This window comes from Micromesistius poutassou, assembly GCF_964030765.1.
Source record: "Micromesistius poutassou genome assembly, chromosome: 9".
Taxonomy (NCBI): domain Eukaryota; kingdom Metazoa; phylum Chordata; class Actinopteri; order Gadiformes; family Gadidae; genus Micromesistius; species Micromesistius poutassou.
Window position 1 is genome coordinate 13026942 of NC_140279.1, and position 25444 is coordinate 13052385.

Here is a 25444-nt window from a genome sequence, read left to right on the forward strand (position 1 = left end):
AATCCTGTGAAGTTAGCTAACCGCCCTCCCCAACTCCTACAGCATCACGACCATCAGAACCGGAGGTTTAGTGAACCCGTTTCTCTTCTTTATCGGAGGCTGGGTAGCCGCCAGGGATATAAAACTACGAAAATGAGAGAAATCAATATCCTGCTGCTGACTGTAGCGGTTCAGAGCACGCCAAGGGCAGCGTTTTATTAGCGTGTGACACGCTTTTCATTATGAGGGCTCTGGGTTGCGTTCATAGCAGACTGGCACTGCAAACACGTCAGGAAATAAAGAAATTGAACCAAAAGGCTGCCGACAATTACATTTTGCTCTTACTTTTAGATCATGCCTGCTTGATATCAAAATAATATTTTTTTACTAGATTTGGGTTCCCTATTCTCTGTTCCCTTAAGCATATAATCCCCAAACTGATTATATCCTCTGATTGTTGTCAGCCTAACTGTTAAGTAGCGTGTCTAATTGCAAAAAGACTGTGTGTGTCTGAATGCTAAAAGGCAACATTTTAATAAATCATACTAAAACATATACTATGACCTAGTTTTTTAATCTAATGGGAGTTAGAGTTGGAGTCAGAGTTCAATCTCTACACACTGTTCATCCCTCAACTGTCCGGATCGCTTGCATTTAAAACACCTTATCGTACAGTACTAGGAGAACTATGCAGTACTCTTCAGTAGTATACAGCATAGTGTAGTACAGCTGTGAGCCTTGTGGTGCCTCGGTTCCAACACTGGCCTTTGTTAACTGGCAGCTAGGGCCCCTGTGGACATTGGGCTCCTGTTCTCTCCTTAACAGGATTAGACAGCCTTATTGGCTATCTTGTCTCGAGTGCGGTGAGCAAGGCCAAACCCGTATCTCTGATAGGCCAGGCGGAAGGGGGAGATGGAGCAGAGGGAGAGCCGGGGGAAAGGAAGTGTGTGTGTGTGGGGGGGGGGGGGGGGGTGAAAGGAGAGGAGTGAAGGAAATGAGGGGAAGAGAGAATAGGAGCGGAAGGAAGCAGAGGGGAGGAGGAGAGGAGAATATAGTAGAGGAGGGTAGGAGAGGAAATGAGGGTGGAGGGGAGAGAAGAGGAGAGGAGAGAAATGGAGAGTGGAAGGAGGAGAGGATAGAGGGAAGGAAAAGAGAGCAGATGAGGAGATAGGAGAGGGGAAGCGTGGAGAGCAGAGGAGAGACCAGAGGAGAAGAGGAGAGGAGAGTACAAGTGGGGATGGAGATGGCGAGAGATATCTCTGGTTTCCTGGCCTTTGTGATGTGCATGGACCGGAGATGATCTTCTATTCATTCAGTCATTTTTAATCACTGAAATGTGCTGCGTCTGTTCCTCATTATTTAATGTGTAGTTGTGTTTGTGTCAATGTATTTATTTGTATGTTATTGTGTGCATGTAGAGTGTGTGTGTGTGTGTGTGTGCGTGCGTGCGTGCGTGCGTGCGTGCGTGCGTGCATGTAGTTTTGTGTTTGTGTGCGTGCATAGAGGTGGGTTTGTGTCTCTGGTCTAATATGTTGTTGCTGCACTGTTTGGACAGACTCAAAGATAGGCTCCTCCACGCTGTGTTATTAAACAGGGCTGGTGGCTGGCTGTGTTCCCAGATGAGGGACGTTAGATAAGTACAGTGTTGTATCATGTGGTCCTAGGCTGGCCCCAGTGGGTGGCCCCAATAGAAATTGGACTTGTAATTGGAAATACTGAAAATATCATTAGAGACGTAATTCCTCTGTTGCCTTTGTTGTTGTGGTTCACTGCATTCGCTGCATTCATGGGCTGTTTTTAGTTTATGCGTCACCGACCATTTATAGAAACGTAGAAGATGAAGCACATTATAAAACGATTTTTAGTATTTTATGTGGATGTATTTGTCTCTAGTCTGTATGATAGCGTGACGTCATTGTACTCACAGTCCATGGTGTGACCTTAAACAGTTGATGACTCATGTAATGATTGGATTGAATGGATTTTGAATGATGAATGGTCTTTGCACTTGTTAAAACTCAGTATGTATAGGCAAGGCAAGGCAAGGCAACTTTATTTATATAGCACTTTCATACACAAGGCAGACTCAAAGTGCTTCACATGTAAACATTGTCATACAATAAAAGAAAATAATAGATACGTAAAAAGTAAAACAGATAGAAAATAAAGGCAAAGTAAAAAAAATGCATTTTAGAAAGTGAGAAAATAAAGGCAAAGTTACTAATAAAAAAAAAAAAATAGAAGCATTGTAGATTTAAGATTTAGCAGAAAGCTAAAGCAAACATAAAAGTCTTCAGTCTTGTTTTAAAATCTGTCAGAGTTGGGGCAAGTCTTAAATCCTCAGGGAGTTTATTCCAGCTATTTGTTGCATAGTAACTAAATCCTGCTTCCCCATGTTTCGTGTTAACTCTGGGGATAATTAACAGATTGGTCTCAGAGGATCTTAGTGGCCTATAACTGAATATGGTATAACTGAAAAATAGCTCAGTATGGTGCACCTCAGTCAGTCTCATCCATCTTCTATCTGTCTTCCTATCCATCACTCAATGGGAGTAAACTGGGACCAGTGGTGGGGGAATGGTGGATACACTGGTTACCGGGGCAACAGGGATGTGGGTGTCAGGGATGGATATACTGTATATGTGGTTATGTGTGCATATTACAGTCATATTTACACATGATATATAGGTATATATTCACATGATTAATTCTACTGTATGTACAGTTTAATGATGGGATTTTAGCCATCATTGAATTCCAGTTTGAAAGGCGTTGAAATATTATGTATATTAAATAATAGTGGCCTTATCATTAAAATGTTTGATATTTTTATAATGTAAAAATATTGAAAAAAAAATCTTTAAAATGTTTCTAATTTCTAATAAAATGTTATGAAATGTCAAGACAGCATATGGCATATCTGGCACTTATCCTGTACATTTAGTATGAATCTCGACAAATATATCCACACTGTCTCCTCCTACAGAGTGCCCACCTGGCCATGATTGACACACTGATGATGGCTGTTGCCATGGAGACGGTTAGCACGGAGAAGGTGCTGGCCTGCGTGCACCAGTACTACCCCTGCAACACAGATCTGGAGACCCCATACGACACGGAGGACGCAGTCACCACCTGGATCAACAAGGTGTGTGTGTGTGTGTGAGTGTGTGTGTGTGCATGCATATGTGGCTTTAACTCTATTCTATGGTAGGACACCTACAATTTCAAAGATATGTATAGTTTACACTCATAATAAGACCCAATTGTGTTAAGTTAAATTGCATCTATATATATTTTTTTTAATAATTTATAAACGTCCAAAAAAGTATATGTTAAGTGAGCCTCAATTAATTTAGTTATTATGTTTTTTTCTTTTTTGATTTAGTTCATTTGTGTGATCATTCTGAAATTCTCCGTTTATCTCTGTTTGTCTCTGTTTGTCTCCTCTTCTCCGCTGCAGGTAACTGAGTATCTGAAGGACATCATCACTCAGGACCAGAAGAAGAAGGACACGCAGAGCCCAGACCCTGCTGGGAGCCCTCGGGTTGGTCTCTCCTCTCCTCTCCTCTCCTTTCCTTTCTTCTCTCCTCCTCTCCTCTCCTCTCTCATTCTCCCCTATCCTCTCCTCTTCTCTCCTCTCTCCCGTTCTCTTCCCTCTCTCTCCCTTTCTCCCCTCCTCCCCTCTCCTCTCCCATTCTCTCCTCTCCCATTCTCTCCTCTCCTCTCCTCAGACTCTGGTAACGCTTGTGTGATGCTGTCCTCTCCTTTATTTATTAATGTTCCTTCCTGAGGCTGAGGACACTCAGGTGCACCCCACAAATCACTCAACCTCTCGCATAAATTATAATACTATAAATATAATTGTATAATTGTAATACTGTAACCTTGGGATTCGGCACCTTTGCTCTTTATCTGTGTGTGTGTGTGTGTGTGTGTGTGTGTGCACGCATGCGTGCGTGCATGTGTGTGGTTATGTGTGTGTTTGGTTTATGCTTATGAATCACTGCCTTCAGATCTTTATGGTCATTACACCATCGGGGGCCAATGGGGCTCCTATGGGCACCCATGGGTGACAGCCGCCCGCATCGCCCACCAGCCTGACTCAGCGGGACTGGCAGAACAGAGCCAGACAGCGATGATGACAATGTCACACCTGTCCTCTAGCCTTGCACTTTCATTCCATCACACGTTTTATTTAAGAATAAGTCCTTTCTCCTCCCTCCACCAACATCATGGCAGTAAGGGGGGATAAATTCCCTTTTCTGTCATCATTTCACACCCCATTCCCCTTTGGTTGAATCTAATCTCACTTTGTCTTTCTCTCTCTCTCTCTCGCTCTCTCTCTCTCTAACTTTTTTTTTTTCTTTCTCTCTCTCTCTTTCTCTTGCTCTCTCTCCCCCCTTCTCTCTCTTCACTTATTCCCTCCCTCCTTCTTTTTCTCTCCTCAACCTCACCTTCTAATCTCCTCACCTCTCTCCTCACCTCTTGTCTCCTTGCTTTCTCTCCTCACCTCTGCCCTCATCAATTCATCTTTCCTCTCCATCCCTCCTCCTCCCGTCCCCTCTCTCTCCTCTGTCCTCTTCAACCTCACCCGACCGACAGCGCACTTGACGTCACTGTGTTCTGTGCATCGCCCTCGCCCCGCCGGCGTCCTCCAGCTCCGCCTCACACTCACAGGAAGTGATGAGTTCTGGGAGGAGGCAGTGCCTCGTGACACTACACCTTCAGAGAGAGAGAGAGAGAGAGAGAGAGAGAGAGAGAGAGAGAGAGAGAGGTGGCCTTTTTGCCAAGATTAGAGGCCACTATAGGCGCGGGGTAGAAAAAGCAATCGCTGAATCAAAGCTTTATTAAATAAAGCTTCAAACAAAAATGATTTGTCTTAATGATAATACTTTAAACAAACATTTGCGGTCAAAAAACTGTCCCGCTTCCCCGTCTCACTCTCCTTTGTGTCACATATTCCTGCAGGTGTATTAAATCCCTTCATTAGATGTTTCAATGAAATAATAGAACTGACCTACAGGGGGAGCCAGACAGAGTACTAGACACAGAGTACAGAGTAACTAAATTTAACCAAAGATATCAATTATTATTATTTCCATTCCATTCTTGCTATATTTCCATTATGGCTCCAACAGAGAGAGAGAGAGAGAGAGAGAGGCGGAGACAGTGACAGGGAGAGGCAGACAGACAGACAGACACCACAGACACCACAGACAGTCCGACAGGAGGAGTGCGTTCTTCCTCTATCAGATACCCTCAGGGAACATATGACACCCGGGTATTTGAGGAGCCTGTGAGTGTGCATTTGTGTGTTTGTGCATGGATGTGTGCTTGGGTGTGTGTGTGTCTGTGTGTTCTCTAAACTTGACACTGATGTGTCCAGTCACTGTGCGTACGCAGCCCAGCAGGCCTTCACTGTAACACACACACACACACACACACACACACACAGACACACGTGTGCTGACAGACTGAAACTCAAAAGAGGTAGAGAGTCATCCACAGGGTGGCATGGAGACCAGTGAACTGTGGAGAGGAGAAGACATAGAGCAGATGCATGATCACTGCATCATCAATGAGCTCATCATCAGCCAATCAAAATGCAGGATGATGCCATGACAACCCTCCTGCCCTGAAGCGAGAGAGAGCTTCTTAATGGGACCTTCAGGGAACTGTGGTGTGCTATATACAGAGATTGGGTGTTAAGATCTTAATTTCACTGTTATTTAGGCCACTGCTTTGTTCCATGTTGAAACAAGTATGTGTTTTATACATCCTCAGTGTAATACCTGCTATGCTCATGTATGATATTATTTATTATTATTCATAAATATATGTTTATATATTTATTTTATTGTCTGACTCCTAATCCGGCTGGGTTTTTAAGTTTAAGTTAAGTACTAAAGAAATGCCTGTCTCTATTACGTCAGGTCACTCCATGTAGCATTTGACTCGCTAAGCTTGACTGTCTGTGTCTCCAACGTGAAGTGAGCGTCTTTTAGAAGAATGTCAAATCAAACTGACAACACAAATCAGACGTCAAGCTGCAAAAGTGAAATGACGGATGGCAAAATGGGGACCGGACCGAGTGCATCGTGCATCGTCCTCCAGCCGAGGCAGACACTCTGTCCCTCCTCCCCAGACATGACCCTCCCCTCCCAGGCAGATGTGGAGCGCTGACCTCATCACAACGCTGCTCTGCTGACTGAGCCAACACACACTTTATTTGAAGACCCTTTCCTGTACTGTAGTATGCGTGTGTGTGTGTGTGTGTGTGTGTGTGTGTGTGTGTGTGTGTGTATTTGTTTGTTGATGCTTTTCTACATAAGAATGTGTGCAAATGTACCTGTGTGTGTGTGTGTGTGTGTGTGTGTGTGTGCGTGCGTGCGTACATGTGTGTGTGTGTGGAGGGGGGGAGGGTCTGTGCTAACCTGTGTGTGTGAGTGTGTGTGTTTGTGTGTGGGTCTCTGCATGCACATGTATGTGTTTGTGCGCATGCATGTGTATGTGTTTGTGTGTGTGCTTGTGCTTACTTGTGTGTGTGTGTGTGTGTGTGTGTGTCAAGGCTGAGTCAGGGCAGCGAGTCAAGGACTAATCCTGTGAGATTGAGGAGCTGAGCCGCTGCAGCTCTACAGGACATGTCTGGCCTGAGAGACGGCTCTCTGGTGGGGCGGGGGCGTGGGTGGGCGGGGTGGGCTGGGTGGAAGTGTGTGTGTGTGTGTGTCTGTGTGTTTAGCTGGTGTATGATGGTGTCTTTTGGAAGAGCTGTTTCTGTTGTTGTTTCTGTTTCTGTGAGTATGTGCATGTGAGAGTCCGTGTGTGGATTTGTGTGTGTGTGAGTGTGTGTTCGTATATGCACGGAGGCAGTGATGGAGTGATTATTGGGTAGTTTGATATGGCCTTGGTTTAATTCAACATATTTTTTGTGGAATTTACGTGGTTAATTTATCAACCAAGTTTGCTAGTTTTTCAAATCTTCTTTCCCCTTCATCTCTTCATAAAGGTTAACAAGACCGAAATCTGGTAGCTTTGCAAAAGCTGTAATGTCAATGGTTATAAGAGCATTAGGCTGTAGTGAGTAAATAAGAGGAATGTCATTCTCTTCAGTCACACGTCTTTGATAAGATCAGATCCTGAAGAATGCAGGGATGTCTCCTGTTACCCGTTCAAATAGCACAGGAGAATTAGGAGACAGGTGCTTTCAAGTTACTCCTCTGGACCCTGAGAAACACTGGCTTCATTCTTTACAGACCAAAGTCCATCTCTTTTCTTCTTCTCCTTCTTCTTCCCCTGCTCTTCCACCTCCTCCTTCATCTCCTCCCTCTCCCTCCTCCTTCTCTTCCTCCTCGTGTTCCTTCTTTCTCTCTCTTTCTCTTCCTCCTTTTTCGCTCCTCCCCCTCTCCTCCTTCATGCACCTCTTCTATTCCCCCTCCTCCTCTCCCTTTTCCTCCTCATCCATCCTCCCACTCCCCCTTCCACCTCCTCCTCCTCCCCCCCCCCCCCCCCCCCCCTTCTCCTCAGATGTCTGGTGTTTGCCATCGTTCATTTGAATGCCACTTACTGTCGGCTCTTTGAAGGATTAGAGTGCTTGCTGGTAGTGTGTGAGAATGTGTGTGTGTGTGTGTGAGTGAAATTGTGTTAAAGTGTTAATAATAAGTGTGAAGAACCCAGCCTATTCTTGAATCAGCTTATTTCCACTGTAAAATCACGGGGGCTGACAATTTGTCAAATGTTCCATTGAAGGAGTTTAGTGGCTGTTCTGAATGCGTGATTGACTCACTTTAAATAAAAAATGGTTCAGAAATCCTCAAGGACTCCTCTTGAAAAGCAGCTTCTTCATTTCCTTACGGACTATTATAGATTTAATGTTTCCATTTTGATCCTGGAAGCTCTGGGATATGCCTGGACTCGGGTGACTGGTTCTGTATCTGGTCGATGCAACCTACTGGAAATTTAACTCAATACAAGATGCATCATCAAGCTAATAATATCAAATGGCTTCACGCCTCAATGTTTTCCATTGTAAAAGCAAAATGTGCCCAAGTATGATATTCTGATAATATATTCAAAAACTAGTATTGAATTAAAAGGATATACTAAACAAAAGTATTAAGGATACCCTCTCTGTGTCAACACCCTGAGCTAACACTAACACACTGCTAAATGTTGCTAGCAGGCTGTAGCTTCCCCTGCATTCTTGCCTTCATCCCAATGTCTCTGCTGTGTCTTCTCTCTGTTCCTATGTGCTAACACGCCGCTGCAGTCTCCGACCAAGTGGTACATGAAGCTTGTGCCTGTAAGTCCGCTAACATGTGTTCCATGTGCATGTGTGCGTCCATCCATAGTGATGATCTTTTTCTGGTGACCTTGTTTCTGCAGGTATGTTTCTCCATTAAGCATAATGTTTCCCCTCAACTCGTGTTTGTTGCTCCAACCTCTGTCTCGTCTAAGTCTAAGTCGTCTTTAATTATTTTTCTTTTTTTTAGTTTTGTGTTTTATGTTTTCTTTATCCAAATTCCATTTAAATATTCTTAGCATGGAATGCTCCGCCAGTGGGATTCGAACCCCCAACCCTGACATCCATTGCCAAACGATCTACCAATGGAGCTGTTCCCAGCCCAGATGTACTGGGTTCGATCCCCCAAACGTCCCCTAGCCTTGCCTGCGATCATCCTTCAGTGTCTTTAGCATTTAGTTGACCTAATAGTAAACAAAACAACAGTTTTCTGCATCCAGCTGACGTCGACGCGGTACGCTAACCGACCTTGTGTGCCAACGCAGACGCGCTACAGGAAGGACCAGAACCCCAGCCAGCAGCGGCCCTGGATCCCCCCGGTGGACAACCTGCTGAAGGACACCACGGACGGGTCCGCCCTGGCCGCCCTCCTCCACTTCTACTGCCCCGCCCTGCTGGCGCTGGACGGTAGGCCTGGGATGCCTGGGAGGGGGTGCCCTGACCCTGGGGGAGGTGGGGGGGGGGGGGGGGCTCTGACCTGGGAGAGGGAGCTCTGACTGGGAAGGGAGGGTGTGGGGGACGTCTGGTCCTATATGTGTGCCTGCTGGGTTTCCTCTGTGTGTGTGTGTGTGTGTGTGTGTGTGTTGAGCTGGGGTACAGTTTGGGGGTTTTGGAGGGATTGTAGGTATGTGTGGTTGCGAATGCCTTGGGGCGTTCGAGTACAAGTGGAAAGGTTCTGGGTTCAATGCCTTGCTATATGAGCACCGTCTCGCACAGTTTTTTACCACAGTGTGATTGTCTTATCAGATTGAAGACTCTTCAATCATGTCGAGTTGATGAGGGCTTCAAATGCAAGACAAACCTCACACACACACACACACACGCAAAAAAAACAACATTAATCAACGCCTTGTGTTTAACCAAACACACCGTCAACAGAACCGAGTCATCCAGGACTGATACCACACATCAGGTGACATTCCCTTTGAATGATGGGATTACCCCTCTTCTCCTTTGCTCTGATTGGCCAAACATCAGCCAATCATTGAAATGATCGGCTTCCTACATTAACAGGTCGTAGCATAAAGTGGCGCGGTGACCCACCAGTGGCTGCTTTTACTGTACTCCCTCACCTGTTCCCGTGACCCCCTTACACCCCCATGCACCGCTCTGCCCCTGACACCATGGCCGCCTGCCCCCACCCAGATGTGAGCCTGAAGGAGAACATGACCCTGGCCGACAGCCTGTACAACCTGCAGCTCATCCGCGACTTCTGCCGGGACCACCTGGACGGCTGCTGCCACTTCAGCCTGGAGGACATGCTGTACGCCTCCGCCACCATCAAGGTAAATGTTTGATGGGACCGGGGACCGGGGAGGGCCGGCTGCCGCCAGGGGACTGGACTGTATGGGAGTGTTTAAGGAGGTCAGATGCTGAGAGTCGCTGCCTTTAAATGAGTTGAAATACATGAAGTATTTATTGGATCTAAGTTTTTTTTGAAGTTTTAGTATCGTTTTGATGTTTTAACTGAATTGTTAAAGAAGGGGAGCAAATTTTGTCATTTATTGTTTTGTATTTTTTGTATCCAAACTATAATTCATGTCCAAGTGTGGGCTGTGAAATATGTTTTATAACTGAAATCTGGCTTTGAATGTTCGAATCCTTTATTATTTGGAGCTTGTTGCTAGTGAGTGAGAAACATTTGAAGTTGAATCTGTTTTTTTATTGGTTCGTTTTGGTGTTAAAAGTAAATGGACCACAATGGAAGTGGGATAGAGAGCCCATGAGAGGAGGTCAGTCTGAATGAATGAAGGAACAGATGTTTTGTGAAACAGTGTAGCTGTGTGTGAGCCATGCTGTGAGCGCGGAGTCATGTTGGAGAATACAGTTGGTGAAATAGGCCTTCTCCCTGACTGTTGAAAGTTCACACGCTTGACCAATCACAGACAGGCTCGATCTGTGTCCTCTGCTGCCTCAATGTTGCTCTGTGTATTATATACTTATATACTATCCATACTGTTTTTCTTTCTTATTTCTCTCTTTATGTCTGTCTTTCTTTCTTTCTTTCTGTCTTCCTTTCTTTCCTTCTTTTTTCTTTCTCTCCATGTCTGTAAATCTCTGTTACCCATTGGCCAACATATTTTCTTCAACAAAGGACATTGCCATTGTGTGCAATTTAGAGAGATCCACACAGTGAGATCTCTCTAAGATCTCCCATCGAAAGCCATTAAAACTCTGTGTATGTTCTGCCCGCACAGCATTTAATGACTGCCGATTGGATACAGGATAAAGAATCCAATCAGTACGATGTAATATGAGCAGAGTGAATCCCGAGCCAGAAACACAGAGCACTGCAACCTTAACCCAGATTCCAGGCAGCGACGCAGAGAGAAACTCTCTCTCTCTCTCTCTCTCTCTCTCTCTCTCTCTCTCTCTCTCTCTCTCTCTCTCTCTCTCTCTCTCTCTCTCTCTCTCTCTCTCTCTCTCCCTCCCTCCAGCTCTGTCTGTCTACTGACCTCCCAGACAGACAGGCAGAGTGATACACAAAACAGACAGGAAGTAAAGGGCTGTGTGGGTTTACAATATGAATTACATTAAGGCAGGACAGAATATCTAACTGAATTGAAAAGGGTAAAAAAAATGGAGTGGTTCAGAATCAATTCCATCAGATGATGGAAGTGATTCGGCCCATCAAACCATCATCAAATCAGTAGCTGTTTTGATGTCAGCACTGTTGACTGTTGACATGTTAATGCGTGCATCCTCATACACACGCACACATAGTACAAATGATTTAATGGCATGCTGAGTGTCGTTCCAAGTACCGTCTCCCAAGACCCATCACATGTAGACCTTTGAAGACCATATTAGCATCTTGTACCTCGTGCCCACGCACTCTTATGTTAACCCTCCTCCAGCCACAGCGTCGCCTGCGGTGGCAATTGATTCCTAATGGGAAGCGAAAGCAGTAAATCACATCAACGACATTTGCGTGCTCTTCGTTTAATTAAACAGCCGAGATCTTAATTAACATCTGTTCATCTAGCAAAAACCAGAGAGGGATACCTGGAGCTTACTAGCATCAGGGTGTCGCTGGTTTTTACTTATTCCTTAGCCAGAAGGATTTCAATGAGCGTGCTGTTGTTTCTCCACAGAGTGCAATTAGCACTGTTTGTTTACGAGCTAGCTCCAGTGTGTCGGCTCAGCGAGGGGCATCTCAACCGCGGTCTGCTGCGTGCTCATCTACAGACCCGCTAGCTTAAAGTGCGTGCCATGGTGATGTGTGTGTTGATACCGGCTGCTGTACTGTTCCTGCTCCTATCTCTGTATTTCTCTGCAACTGCATTGTACATTTACTACTTCTAGTCTCTGAGCTAATTATTTTAACCAAAGTGACTTCAAGGTTCAGGCTGCGACCAATCAAGAGCATATCTTGAAAATTAGCGCGGCAACAAAAAACGTAAAAAAACAACGACTGGAGCGAGTGCAGAGTAGCTGTAGTACAGTGGTGTTGTTAGCAATAGCATTGTTTCAACAATCACACACACTGTAATTTCTTCATATGTAGCACCCATGCTACAGTTAAAAAAGCCAGAGTCAGGACAGTGTGGTTCAATGGTTAACGGCCTCCCCTCTTAAGCCCTGTTTAACCTGCCAGCCCCATCGAGCACTGTGATTGGTGGAGGTGGTGTCTAGCAAAGGGCTCCGGATCCTTCCATCAACGCGCTGGCCTGAGTGATTAATGACATCATAGGTCTTAAGCATGCGCACATACGCACTCGTGCATGTGTGTGTGTGTGTGTGTGTGTGTATGTGTTTGCACACCATGTGCCTGTGTACACATATTGAGGGGAGGGGAGGGGGGGAGCGCTGTCTGAGTGGATTATACCACAGTCCACCCCACCCACCCTCTAGCTCCACCCCCGCCCTCCCAGCTTGTTAGAATTACCACCAATCCCCTCGCAGCTTTCGCCCTAAGAACGCCACTGTGTGACACTCCCCCGTCCGACAACAAGCTCGGCCAGCACAGCCGCAGACCTGGCAACCCGAGGGGGCTGGCATGTCAGGCAACACACCACCGCACGGGTGGCAAAGGGGTAGGTAGCGCGTGCGTGCGCGTGTGTGTGTGTGTGTGTGTGTGTGTGTGGAAATGTGTGTCTTGTCATAGTGAGTTGGTTCATCCTTTGCTACTTTCCTTGACTACTCTGACTGTGTTTCCGTTGTTGTATGGGATGTTTCTGTGGGTGACTTTGTACCGCTGCATGTACGTGCTTGTCTGCAGGCTTGTTCCGTGTGTCCCTGATGAGATGCAACCCATGCATCATCAATTATCACAGCCTGAGTGCGTATTTGTGTGTGTGTGTGTGTGTGTGTGTATGTGTGTGTCTGTGTGTCTTTGCATGTGTGTGTGCATGTGTGTGTGTGTGTGTGTGTGCGTGCGTTTGTACGTGTGTGTGTGTGTGTGTGTGTGTGTGCATGTGCTTGTGTGTGTGTGTGTGTGTGTGTGTGTTTGTGTGTGTGTGTGTGTGTGCATGTGTGTGCATGTACGTGTGCATGTGTGTTGGTGTGTGTGTGTGTGTGTGTGTGTGTGTGTGTGCATGTACGTGTGCATGTGTGTGGGTGTGTGTGTCTGTGCGTGTGTGTGTGTGTGTGTGTATGTGTGTGTGGGTGCTGACTGGCAGCATTCAAAGGTAACCGTCACACCTGGTGGGGGCCAGTAAAGTAGTGGAAGGGGCAGATGGGGGGAGGAGAGGCTGGGGGGGAGGGGGGGGGGGGGGGGGCTGGTCTCATGCTCTTTTAAGCCATCTGGTCTGGCCACACTACAAGAGAGCTCTCTCTCTCTCTCTCTCTCTCTCTCTCTCTCTCTCTCTCTCTCTCTCTCTCTCTCTCTCTCTCTCCCTCACCCTCTCTCTTTGTTTCTCTCCTTATAATTTATTTTTTTCTTCCTTGCTATCACTCTTTCCATCAACACTTGAAACTAGACAGCTGAGAGCTTACTACTCATAGCAACCCCTTCATCCATGTATTCCAGCGACTTGCTCTGTCGTACTTGTCTCAGCTCTATGAAAGCGCTATCCATTGATCCGATATGAATTCCTCTTCACACCGAATCATTGTGGTTGACTGTTGAGTTCACGGTGAATCTGTGATTACACGCTTGCTATCACAGAATGAGTGATAATGAGTGATGGTGATTGAAGCTGAGGGGTCAATATGTGGTAATGTGTCTTAATGTGTCACTGTGAATCAAAGGTTTGGTTATGACACTTTAATCATCATGGCCGCCGCGTGCTTCTTCCTCGCCCAACTGAGGCCATGCTGGGTCTGCTGTTAGGTGGAGTGAATTGCAATGCTGCAATGTCTCAAACCTGCTTTTATAAATAAATAACAATATACCTCCTGTGTCGACAGTTAGGAAATACTGCAGCAGGGGCAGGGGCGGGGGTGATGGGTTGTTGAGGCTCCGCCTGGGGTAGGTGCAGTTGGGGGAGAGAGAGAGAGAGAGAGAGAGAGAGAGAGAGAGAGAGAGAGAGAGAGGAGAGAGAGAGAGAGAGAGAGAGAGAGAGAGAGAGAGAGAGCAATTGCTGAGAAGGTAAATCATTGACTCCATTTTTGTGATGAGCTAGAAGTCATATATAGAGACATTCTTTGTCTGTGGACCCTAGACACATCTCTCAAGGTCACTCCTGGTGCATTACATTACACAGATGTGTGTGTGTGTGTGTGTGTGTATGTGTGTATGTGTGTGTGTGTGTGTATGTCTGTGTCTGTCTGTCTGTCTGTCTTTGAGAGAGAGAGAGAGAGATCACAAGCTTTTGGTGAGTGTGCCAATACAACCCTGGTGAGCAAGTAACAATAGAAAAACCAACCATGCTGTGGATTTTTGGATTTGCTTTGTTCCAGTTGGGTGCATATCGAGAGCACAGGATAAATACAGGATTTATTTTTACTTTTCTCTTTTATCAAAGAAAAATCACTTTACATTTTAAACGGGAAAAGAATCAATCCAATTCATTGAAAGGCTACAAGGTGACAGTGAATAATGCCAGAGTCAATAGAGGATGGAGTCCTGAAGGCGCTTTGACCTCCTGCTGTAGGTTGACCCCGTTACGGAGGGGGACTTGGATTGTCGCATTCCTCGCTTGATGAATCCAGGTCAGGCAGTCCTGAGGCAGGCTCTGAATACATACGTAGGTGTCTTCTCCGTTTGGACGCCCCAAGTTTTTATCACTTCAGTGCAATAAGGATGGTCCTACTGGCTCTTTTAAAAGGACACTTAGATGTTTTCATGTCAGTAACACGGGGATAGATGTATTTTTTTTTCTGGACGTTTTTTCTAACGTTAGGTGAAGCAGCGAACCCTTGTGGTCGAGTGGGAGAACTGCAGGCATTTGTTTTTCTTTTGAGACACGGCAGCTCTGAACACCAGAGACTGTAGTGATGGAGGACGGTGTCCTATTATGTTTTTCGTACATAAAATAAGTGTGTATAACTCACTTTTGTTTGTGTTGTTACTAATATAACTCGATTTGTTCCTCTGCCATTTTGTTCCTCTCCCTAGAGCAACTACCTGGTTTTCATGGCAGAGTTGTTCACGTCGTTTGAAGTGGACAAGCCGTCTTTCGTTAAGCCAAGAATTCTGGACAGTGAAGGCACCGGTAAGTCATTCTAGGAAACTCATATTTCATGTAAATGTATCAAATTTGTACAGTTTTCCCACATTGTCCAGACGTAAGGAACCCTATGTTCTGTAATGTAATTCTGTTATGTAACCTATGAACTGTTGTTTGACCCCAGTGACCCCATCCTCCTTACTGAAGAACATTCCAGCGGTCCCTATCTCCAAGGCAACCAAGAGAAGCTTCATGGACAGATCTCCAAGTCCTGAGAGACCAAGGTGTTTCATTTATTATCCGTTACATCCTAGTGTTGGAAATGTGATGCCATGCTAAACATTTTAACGTTTCTGAGTGTGATGATGACATTTCTATTTGTTTCTGTCTCTCTTATCTTTAGCCTACCCCTCCGACCACAACCTCGCAACACAGGTACAACTTCTTGATAAAAGTCCAGGGTGCTTATCTAAACATTATTATATATATATATATATATATATACTTTACCATAAGCCTGCTACATTATAGACTGCCCTGTTTTAATGTTGTCCAGGTATAATCAGGACTACATTATAGACTGCCCTGTTTTAATGTTGTCCAGGTGAAATCAGGAGGTCCACCTCCATGTCCTTCGTGGACTGCAACGTTGGAACCTGGCCCAAAGAGAAGAGGTTGGAGTTCCTTTTTTCTTTAAGTTTGTTACCTATGAAAATGAATGAGCAAAGTGTTAAGACAATCAAATCATTGTATCCAGTCACACACTTCAATGCTGAAATCAAGTCAGAAACAAAACATATAATTTCCTCCTTGGGTTCCCCAGATCCGGGCCTTACGGAGTGTCCTTCGACATCCCCTTCGACAAAAGCGACTCTGCGCCGGCCTCAGAGTTGTCCCCCCGCGGCATGGTGCGCTCGGCCAGCACCGACGACGGCGTGGGCTTCAAGGTGCACCACATGTCCCGCGGCATGAAGCGCAACCTGTCCTTCCAGCCCGTCCACGGCCAGAACCTGGGCATCGAGGAGGAGGGCTGCCCCGAGAGCCTGGCCGCCCCGGAGGCCGAGGTCCGTCCCACGGGGCGGGCCTACCCCAACGGGCACGGTAACGTGGCCGTCCTCCCCTCCGGCGGCACCCCTTCCATGGAGGACGCCCTGCAGATCATCAGCACCAGCCGGCCCGCCACCGAGGGCACCAACAGCGGCTTCTTCCTGCACGGCCCCGCCGGCCTGGGGGCCCCGCTGGACCCCGTGTCCGAGTCGGACTTCAAGGGGCCCCCGAGCCCGTCGGACGACACGGAGATGGACACGGGCATCCAGGTGCGCACGGAGGACATGCTGGACGAGGACTCGTCGCTGAGGGACTGCTCGGTGAACATGGAGCTGGAGCTGGACACGCCCAGCCCGAGCGGTAGCGGCGGCGGCGGCTACGGCCGCTCCCCCTCCGCCTCCGTGAGGATGACCAGCTTCGCCGAGCAGAAGCAGAAGAAGCTCCACCCCGCGGCGCCCGACTCGGGGCGGGGCAGCAGCAGCTCGCTCAAGACCACACCCGAGGGCTCCGAGCTGGGGCTGCCGCTGTCCGTCACCTGGGCCCCCAGCCCCAAGCACAGCCCGGTCCGCAAGCACAGCCCCCCGCCCCTGGCCGTCAAACAACCTCTGGTCCCGCTGCAGGTGGCGCCCGTGGACCCGGCGCAGGCCATGGCCACCGAGATGGTGGAGCTCCGCATGCGGCTGGAGGAGAAGCGGAAGGCGATCGAGGCGCAGAAGAAGAAGGTGGAGGCGGCGTTCACCAGGCACCGCCAGCGGATGGGCCGCTCGGCGTTCCTCAACGTGGTCAAGAGGAGGGGCGACGGCGCCGCCGAGGAGGGCAGGAAGGCGGAGGACGAGGGCAAGGCGGAGAGCCCGAGCCCCGCCCTCCTCCGCACGGGGCGGAGCGTGGCGGACACGCCGGACGGCGCCGAGCAAGGCAGCATGAGCTCCCATTGGCTGAAGTCCCCCGGGGGAGGGGAAGAGGGCGGGCCGATCGCAGTCCAGCCGACGGAGGTGGACCTGACGGAGTACACGCGCTCCATCGACAAGCTCAACCACTCGCTGGCCTTCCTGCAGACGGAGATGCAGCGGTTGGCCCAGCAGCAGGAAGTGATCATGGCCATGAGGGAGCAGAAGCACCAGCAGTCGTGGCTGATCCCCGCAGTGCACACAAACCCTACCCAACAAACTCAGAGTCGAGGCGGCGCCGTGACCAGATCCTCCGGACCCTCCTCTCCGGTCGACTCCCCTCGCGTCGCCCACCGATCCCCGACCAGCATCAGACGCAAATCCGCCTCCTTCCATTCCCGCAACCCCCGTACCCCCCGCCCGAGCGAGCTGAAGCTAGCCCCCTACAACCGGGTCCTCACCGCCCCCCAGTCTGTGGACAGTATCCCCCGGCTACGGAGGTTCTCTCCCTGCCAGCCCCTGGCCCACTCCTTTGTGTACATGGGGGAGAACCCAGCGAGGGCCAACCCAGAGGAGGGCCCTCAGGATGGGGACGTGAACGAGGAGGACCCCTCGCTCTCCCTTGAAGGGGAGGGGCCGCACACCACCTCCTCCGCCAAAGTCGCCCGTAAACTCAGCAACGTAAAGCAATGGGAGGTCGACGCAAACATGGAGGTCTCCGGGATGCCGGCATGGGACCATGAGACGGACGCGGATCTGAAGCCCACGGTGGACACGTCCGTCTCTGAGGTCCTGTCCCATCCGGTGCTGGAGTCTTTCACGGTGACGCCCACAGAGAGCCCGCAGCAGCTCGGTCAGGCCAAGAGCAGCCTCATGGAGGTGCCCCTGCTGACGGACCCAGAGGGCGAGGCCCTGGAGGAGGGGGAGGATGGCGGGGCCGGCCTGGACGACGATCAGACCGCCTGCCGGGGCTTCTTCTTCAAGGTATTGTCGTCATGCATTGGCCTGGTTTTTATTGTTTTAATGACCGTCCTGCATAGGGTCTGATAGATGGAACCAGGGGGAGTCTTGCTGCTGGAAGCAAACAGAGATTGACATGTTTGTTTGTCGCATAGCTCAGTGTCATGAACAGCCGACATTCTTCTGAGCGAATGATGTAGCTGCACAATTCTCTCGTCATTTCTTTACATGAAAGCCAAATCTATCTTTAACAGTCGTTCTTGGCATGCACATGCAAACACATTCATATCATCCAAAAAATAAGTATTCTGTGGAAGCAACTGCTGCGAAGCACTGCTGATTTCTCCTCCTTAATGACTTCATCTGAATTCACTTTGAGTCACTTTGCATATAAGTATCTGCCTAATAGCTAAATAGACTGCTACAGCATCCTTTGTTTCATTTGCGGTGGCCATGTCTGTTGTCATGAGGTCTGTTCGGGAATGGGCCATCTCAGGACAGAGTCATCAATCCATTTGTTTTGTAGGCTAGCTCTGATCTAGGTCAACAAAGTAGGGCTGCTGTGAATAATTCAGTCCCAGCTGTGGAGGAGCGGATGAGGGACATGTTGACTTGGGAGTGCAAAGGGGGGATCACATGAAATCTTAATTGGCTAGAAAAGAGGGAAAAGGATTAAGTGCAAAAATGTGGCTGCTGCACCCCTTGATGTGAAAGATAGCTGCGAGTATTTTTGGTCGCAGGACAGAACGTTTATGCGTCATACATTACTCCCCCTGCCGAAGCAGACGTGGTACTAACAGAGTACACCGGTCATGGGGCTTATGGTACCCATGCACTACAGGCCATCTTGTGGTTGACCAAGTTCAGCAACTAAATTGCCTCTGAAATTTTTACTTATTTATCAAGTCCAGATGGGGCACCTCAGAATATAAGAGCAAAGTGGGTCACCTTAGCCAGCCCACTGTGACTAGCCCTGGATGGTGTTCTCCTTAAGCTTTCGTTTATGTTTCCATATGGAACTGCAGGTGTAAAAATAGAGTGTAGTAGTGTGAATGGAAACTGCAAACAAGCTAATCCTTGTCTATAGAAATAAGACATGACAGGAGACAAGATTAAACAGATTTATAATATATAATCGCCTTTCCCTTCCTTTGGTGGAAGAGTTTAAGTTATTACTTTTTATCACAATGTGCAGTGGTCTCGAGTATAAACGTATCCAGTAGCTCAATTATAGTGCTGGCAGCAACAATTTTAGCGCAGTAAGCTGAATGTACATTTAGACATCAACAATACTGGCACTGTTTCCACAAAGGACACGGTAGATGGAACCAAAATAAGCCCGGCTCCCTGGTGTCGGGAGATGGCTGCAGGCAGGGCGGCAAGGTAGGCCGTCGCCAAGGAAACCAAGTTTGTTTCCCCCTCCCAGGAGGAGAGCAAAGGTGAGGACAACATGGCCCAGAAGAGAGCAGCGCTGCTGGAGAAGAGAATGAGGAGGGAGAAGGAGAGCCAGATGAAGAAGGTGCAGCAGGAGGCTGATCTGGAGCAGAAGAAGGAGGAGGCTCGGTGGGTGAACAGCAAAGACTGAATAAAGTCATCATGCATTTCACTGGTTTGGTTTTCTCCGGACTGAACGTATGCATATAAAAACATTATAATTAGAGTACAGTTTATGTGGCCGTGTTTTGATTAATCCTTTTGTTATCATATCAATTTCAGGATGAATTATTTTATTCAAGTTTAATCTGCCATTTATATATACTCGTTCTTCAAGGCTCTAAGTACTTATACACTAATAGTATTGTAAGACACTTTTGATTAAAGCAACCACCAAATGGCAAATACCCCTCAAAGAAGCTCAAGTAAACAAGTTCAAAGTGAAAGTGAAAGTGACCGATGCTCCACCCCCAGGCTGAAGGCGGAGGAGGAGCGGCTGCGGAAGGAGGAGGACAAGGCCCGCAAGGAGTTCATCAAGCAGGAGCACCTGAGGAGGAAGCAGCTCAAGCTCATGGAGGACATGGACCAGGTCATCAAGCCACGCCCCTCCAGCTTGGGCCGCCAGCGCCGCAGCCGGCCCAAGTCCATCCACCGAGAGAGCCACGACTCGCCCAGAACCCCCGTCAGGGCCGCAGGTAACCATGGAGACACTCCCCCACCCCTAGACCACATAACCCTCACTACTTGAGGGTCCAGACTGGGCATTCAAGTCTTTTGGGTCAGAGGTGACTTGGTGTTGCCATCTATCTACGCATGTCATAGGTATTCAGTGACAATGGTTTGCTGAATGCTAACTTAATTTGTCTAATTTGGAGGGTACAATTATTTATACTAGTTATGTTGATCGCATTTGTCTTTTTTGCTTCTGCGAAAAACTCGAACTATTCCGGTGCCTACTCAAAAGAAGATTTGGGGCGAATGTACCATCTTAACCTATTAAATTTGTATTATATTTATATTTATTTAACAGTATGCTATCGACTCAACGTGCAGAACTTGAAATTAAACATGGTAGAATGCCTAGTCTGTGCGAGTGTCTTCTCCTTCACCTTGTCCATGTACCATCGGTACCATGTGTGTGTTCTTCCATGGTCTTCCTGTCGCCGCATCGCTCCTGCTGTGTCTCTAGAGGGACCCCACTGGTCTTCCTGTGGCGTGTAACCCTGGTAACCGTTGTGTTGCCCCCCCCTCCCCTCCCTCCATGACTCATTGTTTCACAATCCAGGTTCACCACAACGTCTCTTTTCAGTGTCCAGTCTGTCCCTGGCGTCCCTCTCCCTGGGAGACGCAGACAGCAGCAGCCAGCCGGACAAGAGAGGCCCCAGGTGAGGGACTGATTCTCTGGCTGATTTTGTGGATTTGATTCATCGGTTGTCTTCAGACTCTAAAGTTGTAACTGGTATTTCGAGAGAAAGACGTACAAGTTATGTTCTTGAGGGAATGGGTATTGTGTACGTTAGGTCACTAAGATTTTATGATTTTATTTGTTTCATTATGATTATTACTATTATTGTCATCACAATTAAGAAGAGTATTTTTCTAACATTTTCTAATTCTATCAACTAGAACCAACATTGTTGGGTTGAGGTGCTTCCTTCAAGAGAAATCTGGTTGACATGTGTGCAATAGTGAATAAGCTTGAACCTATTTAGGAGATCTTTACAGTCCTGTCTTCTAACAAATCCTCTTGACTCTACCCTCTACATCTCTCCCTTGACACCCTTCTCTTCTGCTGTCAGAAGCGTTAGCTTAGCCTCTGGCAGCCTCTTGCACTTTCTGAGCTCTCCTAAGCGGCGGAGGAGAAGGTTAGTTTTACTGTCACAGGAACAGCAGTTACAGACTCCTGCTGCTGCCATCCACTCCCTGAAACCCCTTTTCTTCATTGGGGTTTCATACCCTTACACATCCCCAATGGCTAACATCTGAGCACCGCTACTTTGCTTTGGGGACCATTTTTGTCTAGCTCACCATGCTAATATTAGCAACACTTTGATTCACCGCGCCTTTTGGTGACCGCCCTGTGTGATGCCCTCCTCCTCCTCACTAATACCCTCCTCTCCCTCTCTCATGGCTGCCCAGCACCCCCACCCCCTGATAGTTGGACCACCTGCTTCTCTTCTGCTTACTTCCTCCTGCCGTCTCACATGCTTAACCGGCATATGCACTGCAAAACGATTGTTTAAATCGTCTTTGAATAATCATTCAGAATTAATATTAATGATATTAATATGTAATATTAACCTAAACAAAATATTTTAATAATCATTATCATGTAACTGGATGATAACGATTGAAATTAGGATGAAATACAACGTTAAATGATTAACCATAAATCATGTTTCAAAAGCTTTGCTATTAATTGATTTTAAGTGAATCATAATCACCTTTGCTATATTAATTAATGTTAAGATTTGTTTGTTTGTCTATTTATATCGTCAGTGATCTCATATTTCTCTCATATTTATAATGAATATGGCACTGAGGTATGTAGCCTGACCCAACACAGAGCCACAAACACGCTAGGTAGACTGACCCACAGATGTCCCTAATGCACAAGCCTGCTTCACATGACTGCCCACACTAACCTTAATGCTTAAGCCTCCTCATTCTGGATGACATTCCCTGGATGTCATCCATGCATCCCCTCTGCCCTTGTCGAAAACCGTTACGGTTCTGATTACAAGGCTTTGCTAATGCTGCTAACTCAGCTAACTCGGCCAACTGCCAAACAAGCTAATTTTGCCAAATGAGGAAAAAAAATGCTTTGGTTAAAAGATAATCCCAAATTTCAAGTCTGGGATTATTAAAATAGCCTACATTTCATTATGGTTTAAATACATACATGGAATTGGCAAAATGGACTACAGCCATGAAATATAAACTGGCCTCGCTCGGAAGCCCGTAAAAAAAAGCGTGAAGCGTAAAAAAAACGAGTAGGCATGGAGAAAGGGGACCTAACTCAGTGTGTGTCCGTGTGTGTGTTGCCTTTGTGTGTGGCGTTGTAGGCCTGACTCAGCCGATGGCTTCCTCTCTCCGAGTCGATCGAACAGCAGGAACGGGGAGAAGGACTGGGAGAACGCCTCCACCACCTCCTCCGTCACCTCCTTCACCGAGTACACTGGTTCGTTAGCCCCGCCCCTCTGTCAATCATTCTGCTCTGGAACTGATCCGTCTAGACCTGAGAAAGGTCTGGAGGTATTAATGTATGTTTGGGTCTCATTGGCTTTCATTTGACCATACTCTTGGAAATGTACATCCTTAAAATCTTTTTCCTCCTTTTATACTAAGAGTTGTATACTTATAGGGCTAGGTTAAAACGATATTGTCAGCTAGTTTCACAGGAACAAAATGCTGACTCAAAAAGCTGACGAAACAAATCATGCAAAAATATAAAACTGTATTGTCGACATATTGCTGGTGCGGGAGTCTGAAAAATGAATTGTAGCCATGCAATGAACCCAGAAATAGGATTTTAGTTTGCACAGAGAGAGAGGGAGAGAGAGAGAGAGAGAGAGAGAGAGAGAGAGAGAGAGAGAGAGAGAGAGAGAGAGAGAGAGAGAGAGAGAGAGAGAGAGAGAGAGAGAGAGAGAGAGAGAGAGAGAGAGAGAGAGAGAGAGAGAGAGAGATGGTGTAAGAGGTGTAAATATTTCTCACCATCTCTCCCTCCAAACTGCCCACCATATCTAAGAGTAGCAGGAATCTTTAAGAGGATCTCCATCAATTATTTAGCGGGGCATTCTGGGATTACCTGTCCACGTTCCATCGCCATGGAAATACTAGAGCAGGTTGTTATGACAACCCTACTTCTCCATGACGTCATGCAGGGCCGAAGCTGTACAAGGAGCCCAGCTCCAAGTCCAACAAGCACATCATCCAGAACGCCCTGGCCCACTGCTGCCTGGCCGGCAAGGTCAACGAGGGCCAGAAGAACAAGATACTGGAGGTACACGCATCCAGAAAACATGGGAAATTTGAAAAGAAAAATGTGTCATGTTAATGGGTTTTGACTGGCTAAATAATGCCACTTTCACTGGGCAGTACTCATGCAATTGATGTTACATTTGTAGTAACAAAAATGTAATGCATAAATTTGTCTTGTGTTTTGTTCATAGCGGGTTAATGCACAGTTTCCATGATACTATAGTTCTTACCAAACATGGACACATTAATGCATGACGACATTGACTATGAGTTCAAATGAAGCATGTTCTCATTGACTTATCATGTCCTATTAATCCTGTTTCATTCCGACATCATTTCTTTAAACAAAATCCTCCCCAGCAAATGGAGAAGTGTGAGGCCAACAGCTTCCTGGTGCTGTTCCGGGACGCAGGCTGCCAGTTCCGCTCGCTCTACACCTACTGCCCCGAGTCGGAGGACATCACCAAGCTCACCGGCATCGGGCCCAAGAGCATCAACCGCAAGATGATCGAGGGCCTGTTCAAGTACAACTCGGACAAGAAGCAGTTCAGCCAGATCCCGGCCAAGACCATGTCCGCCAGCGTGGACGCCCTCACCATCCACGGCCACCTCTGGCAGACCAAGAAACCCCCCACGCCCAAGAAAGTGGTACCTCCCGCTAAGTCCTAATGGTCACTCTGAATGACTAAGCTAAAGAGTGATGCTTCTGCGCTGGATCGAGACCCCCTGGAGGTAGGCGTGGGTAGGGGTACACCGGTATGTACTTGTGTTTATAATTAGCCATGATTCTGGATGTCAATGATCGCTAAAAAGGATTTCTTCCCACCACGAATTCAGTGACATCTGGTGATCTTTATGATGTAAAGAAAAATGTAGAAGGATAAACTATCCATTGTCCATGCCATTTTTTGGAGAGGTGCATTATGGTCCACGCAGGGGAGGTAGAGACTCACCGTGTTCCTCCAGCGATATTCAACACAGAAGTATAAATCAGCCTTGAAGCTAAACACTACACAACCACACCCTCCTCAGACGGAACCTGATCTACGTTTCAATTTGCACTTCACGCTTCATCTCCATGACGATTCCAACACCTGCAAAGGCCAGTTTGTTGAGCGCTGTTATGTTTTGTGCTTTTGACTTTAATCAATCCTGTTACATTCCTGTCGTTTTGTTTCAGTTTTTTTTAAACAAAGTTCCAGAGTAGAAGGAACAGGACTCAGAATAACTGGAATGTATTATGGCAGTATTTAAAAAAAATGTTATGTAAATGTTTAGCACTAATATGTGTTTATAGAAGTGGTTTGATTTGAGTCAATCGTTTTGACTGTGTACCTTGTCATTTTTCGATTTTTGCTTATTCTTTCCTCAGATGTGCCAAAATTTAACAAACTCACAGCTAGAGACCGTTTGAATGATCAGCAGTTTCCTTTGATAATATAAAGCACTAAATGTTTTTTTTACATCCATGTACATACAACTTTTTGTTCATGTGAATCTGTTTATTTGTGGCCTCATGTTTGATTTAGTTTTAGTTTTCAAGGATTATGTCAGTGCAATGAGTTGAGATGAGTTGAGTTGAACGTTAAGAGCCATACACTACCATACACAAGATGTTTTGTACATATGAGAAAAAAAAGTCCTTCTTTTCCCTTTTATACGTGGGTAAAACACTTTCTATAGTTAAGTTACTGAAGACTACAAGGGCCAAAAAAAGATGATAGCATACAGCTAGTAGTGTCGGCCACACAATATGTGTGTGTCCTCACGCAACAAAGCAGAGCGGTTTAAGCTTTCTTTAAACTCCTACGTAAGTCACTCGACAGGCCGTGGTTTTTAATTTCAGAAAACGTGGTTCTCGATCTGGCAAAGTAGAATGGGGATTCGTTTTAGAAAAAGAAAGACGTTTTTATAATGAATCTATTCATATTCCAATATTCCTCTGTTGTGTTTGTAATCTTGTTACATTAACTGACTTTTTAAAATATGGGCAAATAATTAATATTTTACCGCCTCAACATACAGCTGCATGAATAAAAAAAGGGAACAAGCATTTGCATGTTTACCGTTACAAGGAATTC

The 25444-nt window shown here is 46.8% G+C and overlaps 1 protein-coding gene across 1 annotated transcript in view; it reads left to right on the forward strand.

Moving 5' to 3' along the window:
* The window catches only part of camsap2a (calmodulin regulated spectrin-associated protein family, member 2a), a gene marked incomplete at both ends in the record, with an annotated part of 39752 nt that extends 15720 nt beyond the window's left edge, over positions 1-24032 (forward strand). The window contains 16 exons of the mRNA XM_084472815.1: positions 2966-3127; positions 3443-3526; positions 8249-8281; positions 8767-8908; positions 9647-9786; positions 15003-15099; positions 15239-15338; positions 15458-15489; positions 15659-15728; positions 15878-17972; positions 19375-19511; positions 19857-20077; positions 20692-20767; positions 22448-22563; positions 23267-23385; positions 23724-24032. Coding sequence (XP_084328941.1) covers positions 2966-3127; positions 3443-3526; positions 8249-8281; positions 8767-8908; positions 9647-9786; positions 15003-15099; positions 15239-15338; positions 15458-15489; positions 15659-15728; positions 15878-17972; positions 19375-19511; positions 19857-20077; positions 20692-20767; positions 22448-22563; positions 23267-23385; positions 23724-24032 — 3933 coding nt within the window. The remainder of the gene's footprint in view (positions 1-2965; positions 3128-3442; positions 3527-8248; positions 8282-8766; positions 8909-9646; positions 9787-15002; positions 15100-15238; positions 15339-15457; positions 15490-15658; positions 15729-15877; positions 17973-19374; positions 19512-19856; positions 20078-20691; positions 20768-22447; positions 22564-23266; positions 23386-23723) is intronic.
* Positions 24033-25444: the final 1412 nt, after the last annotated feature.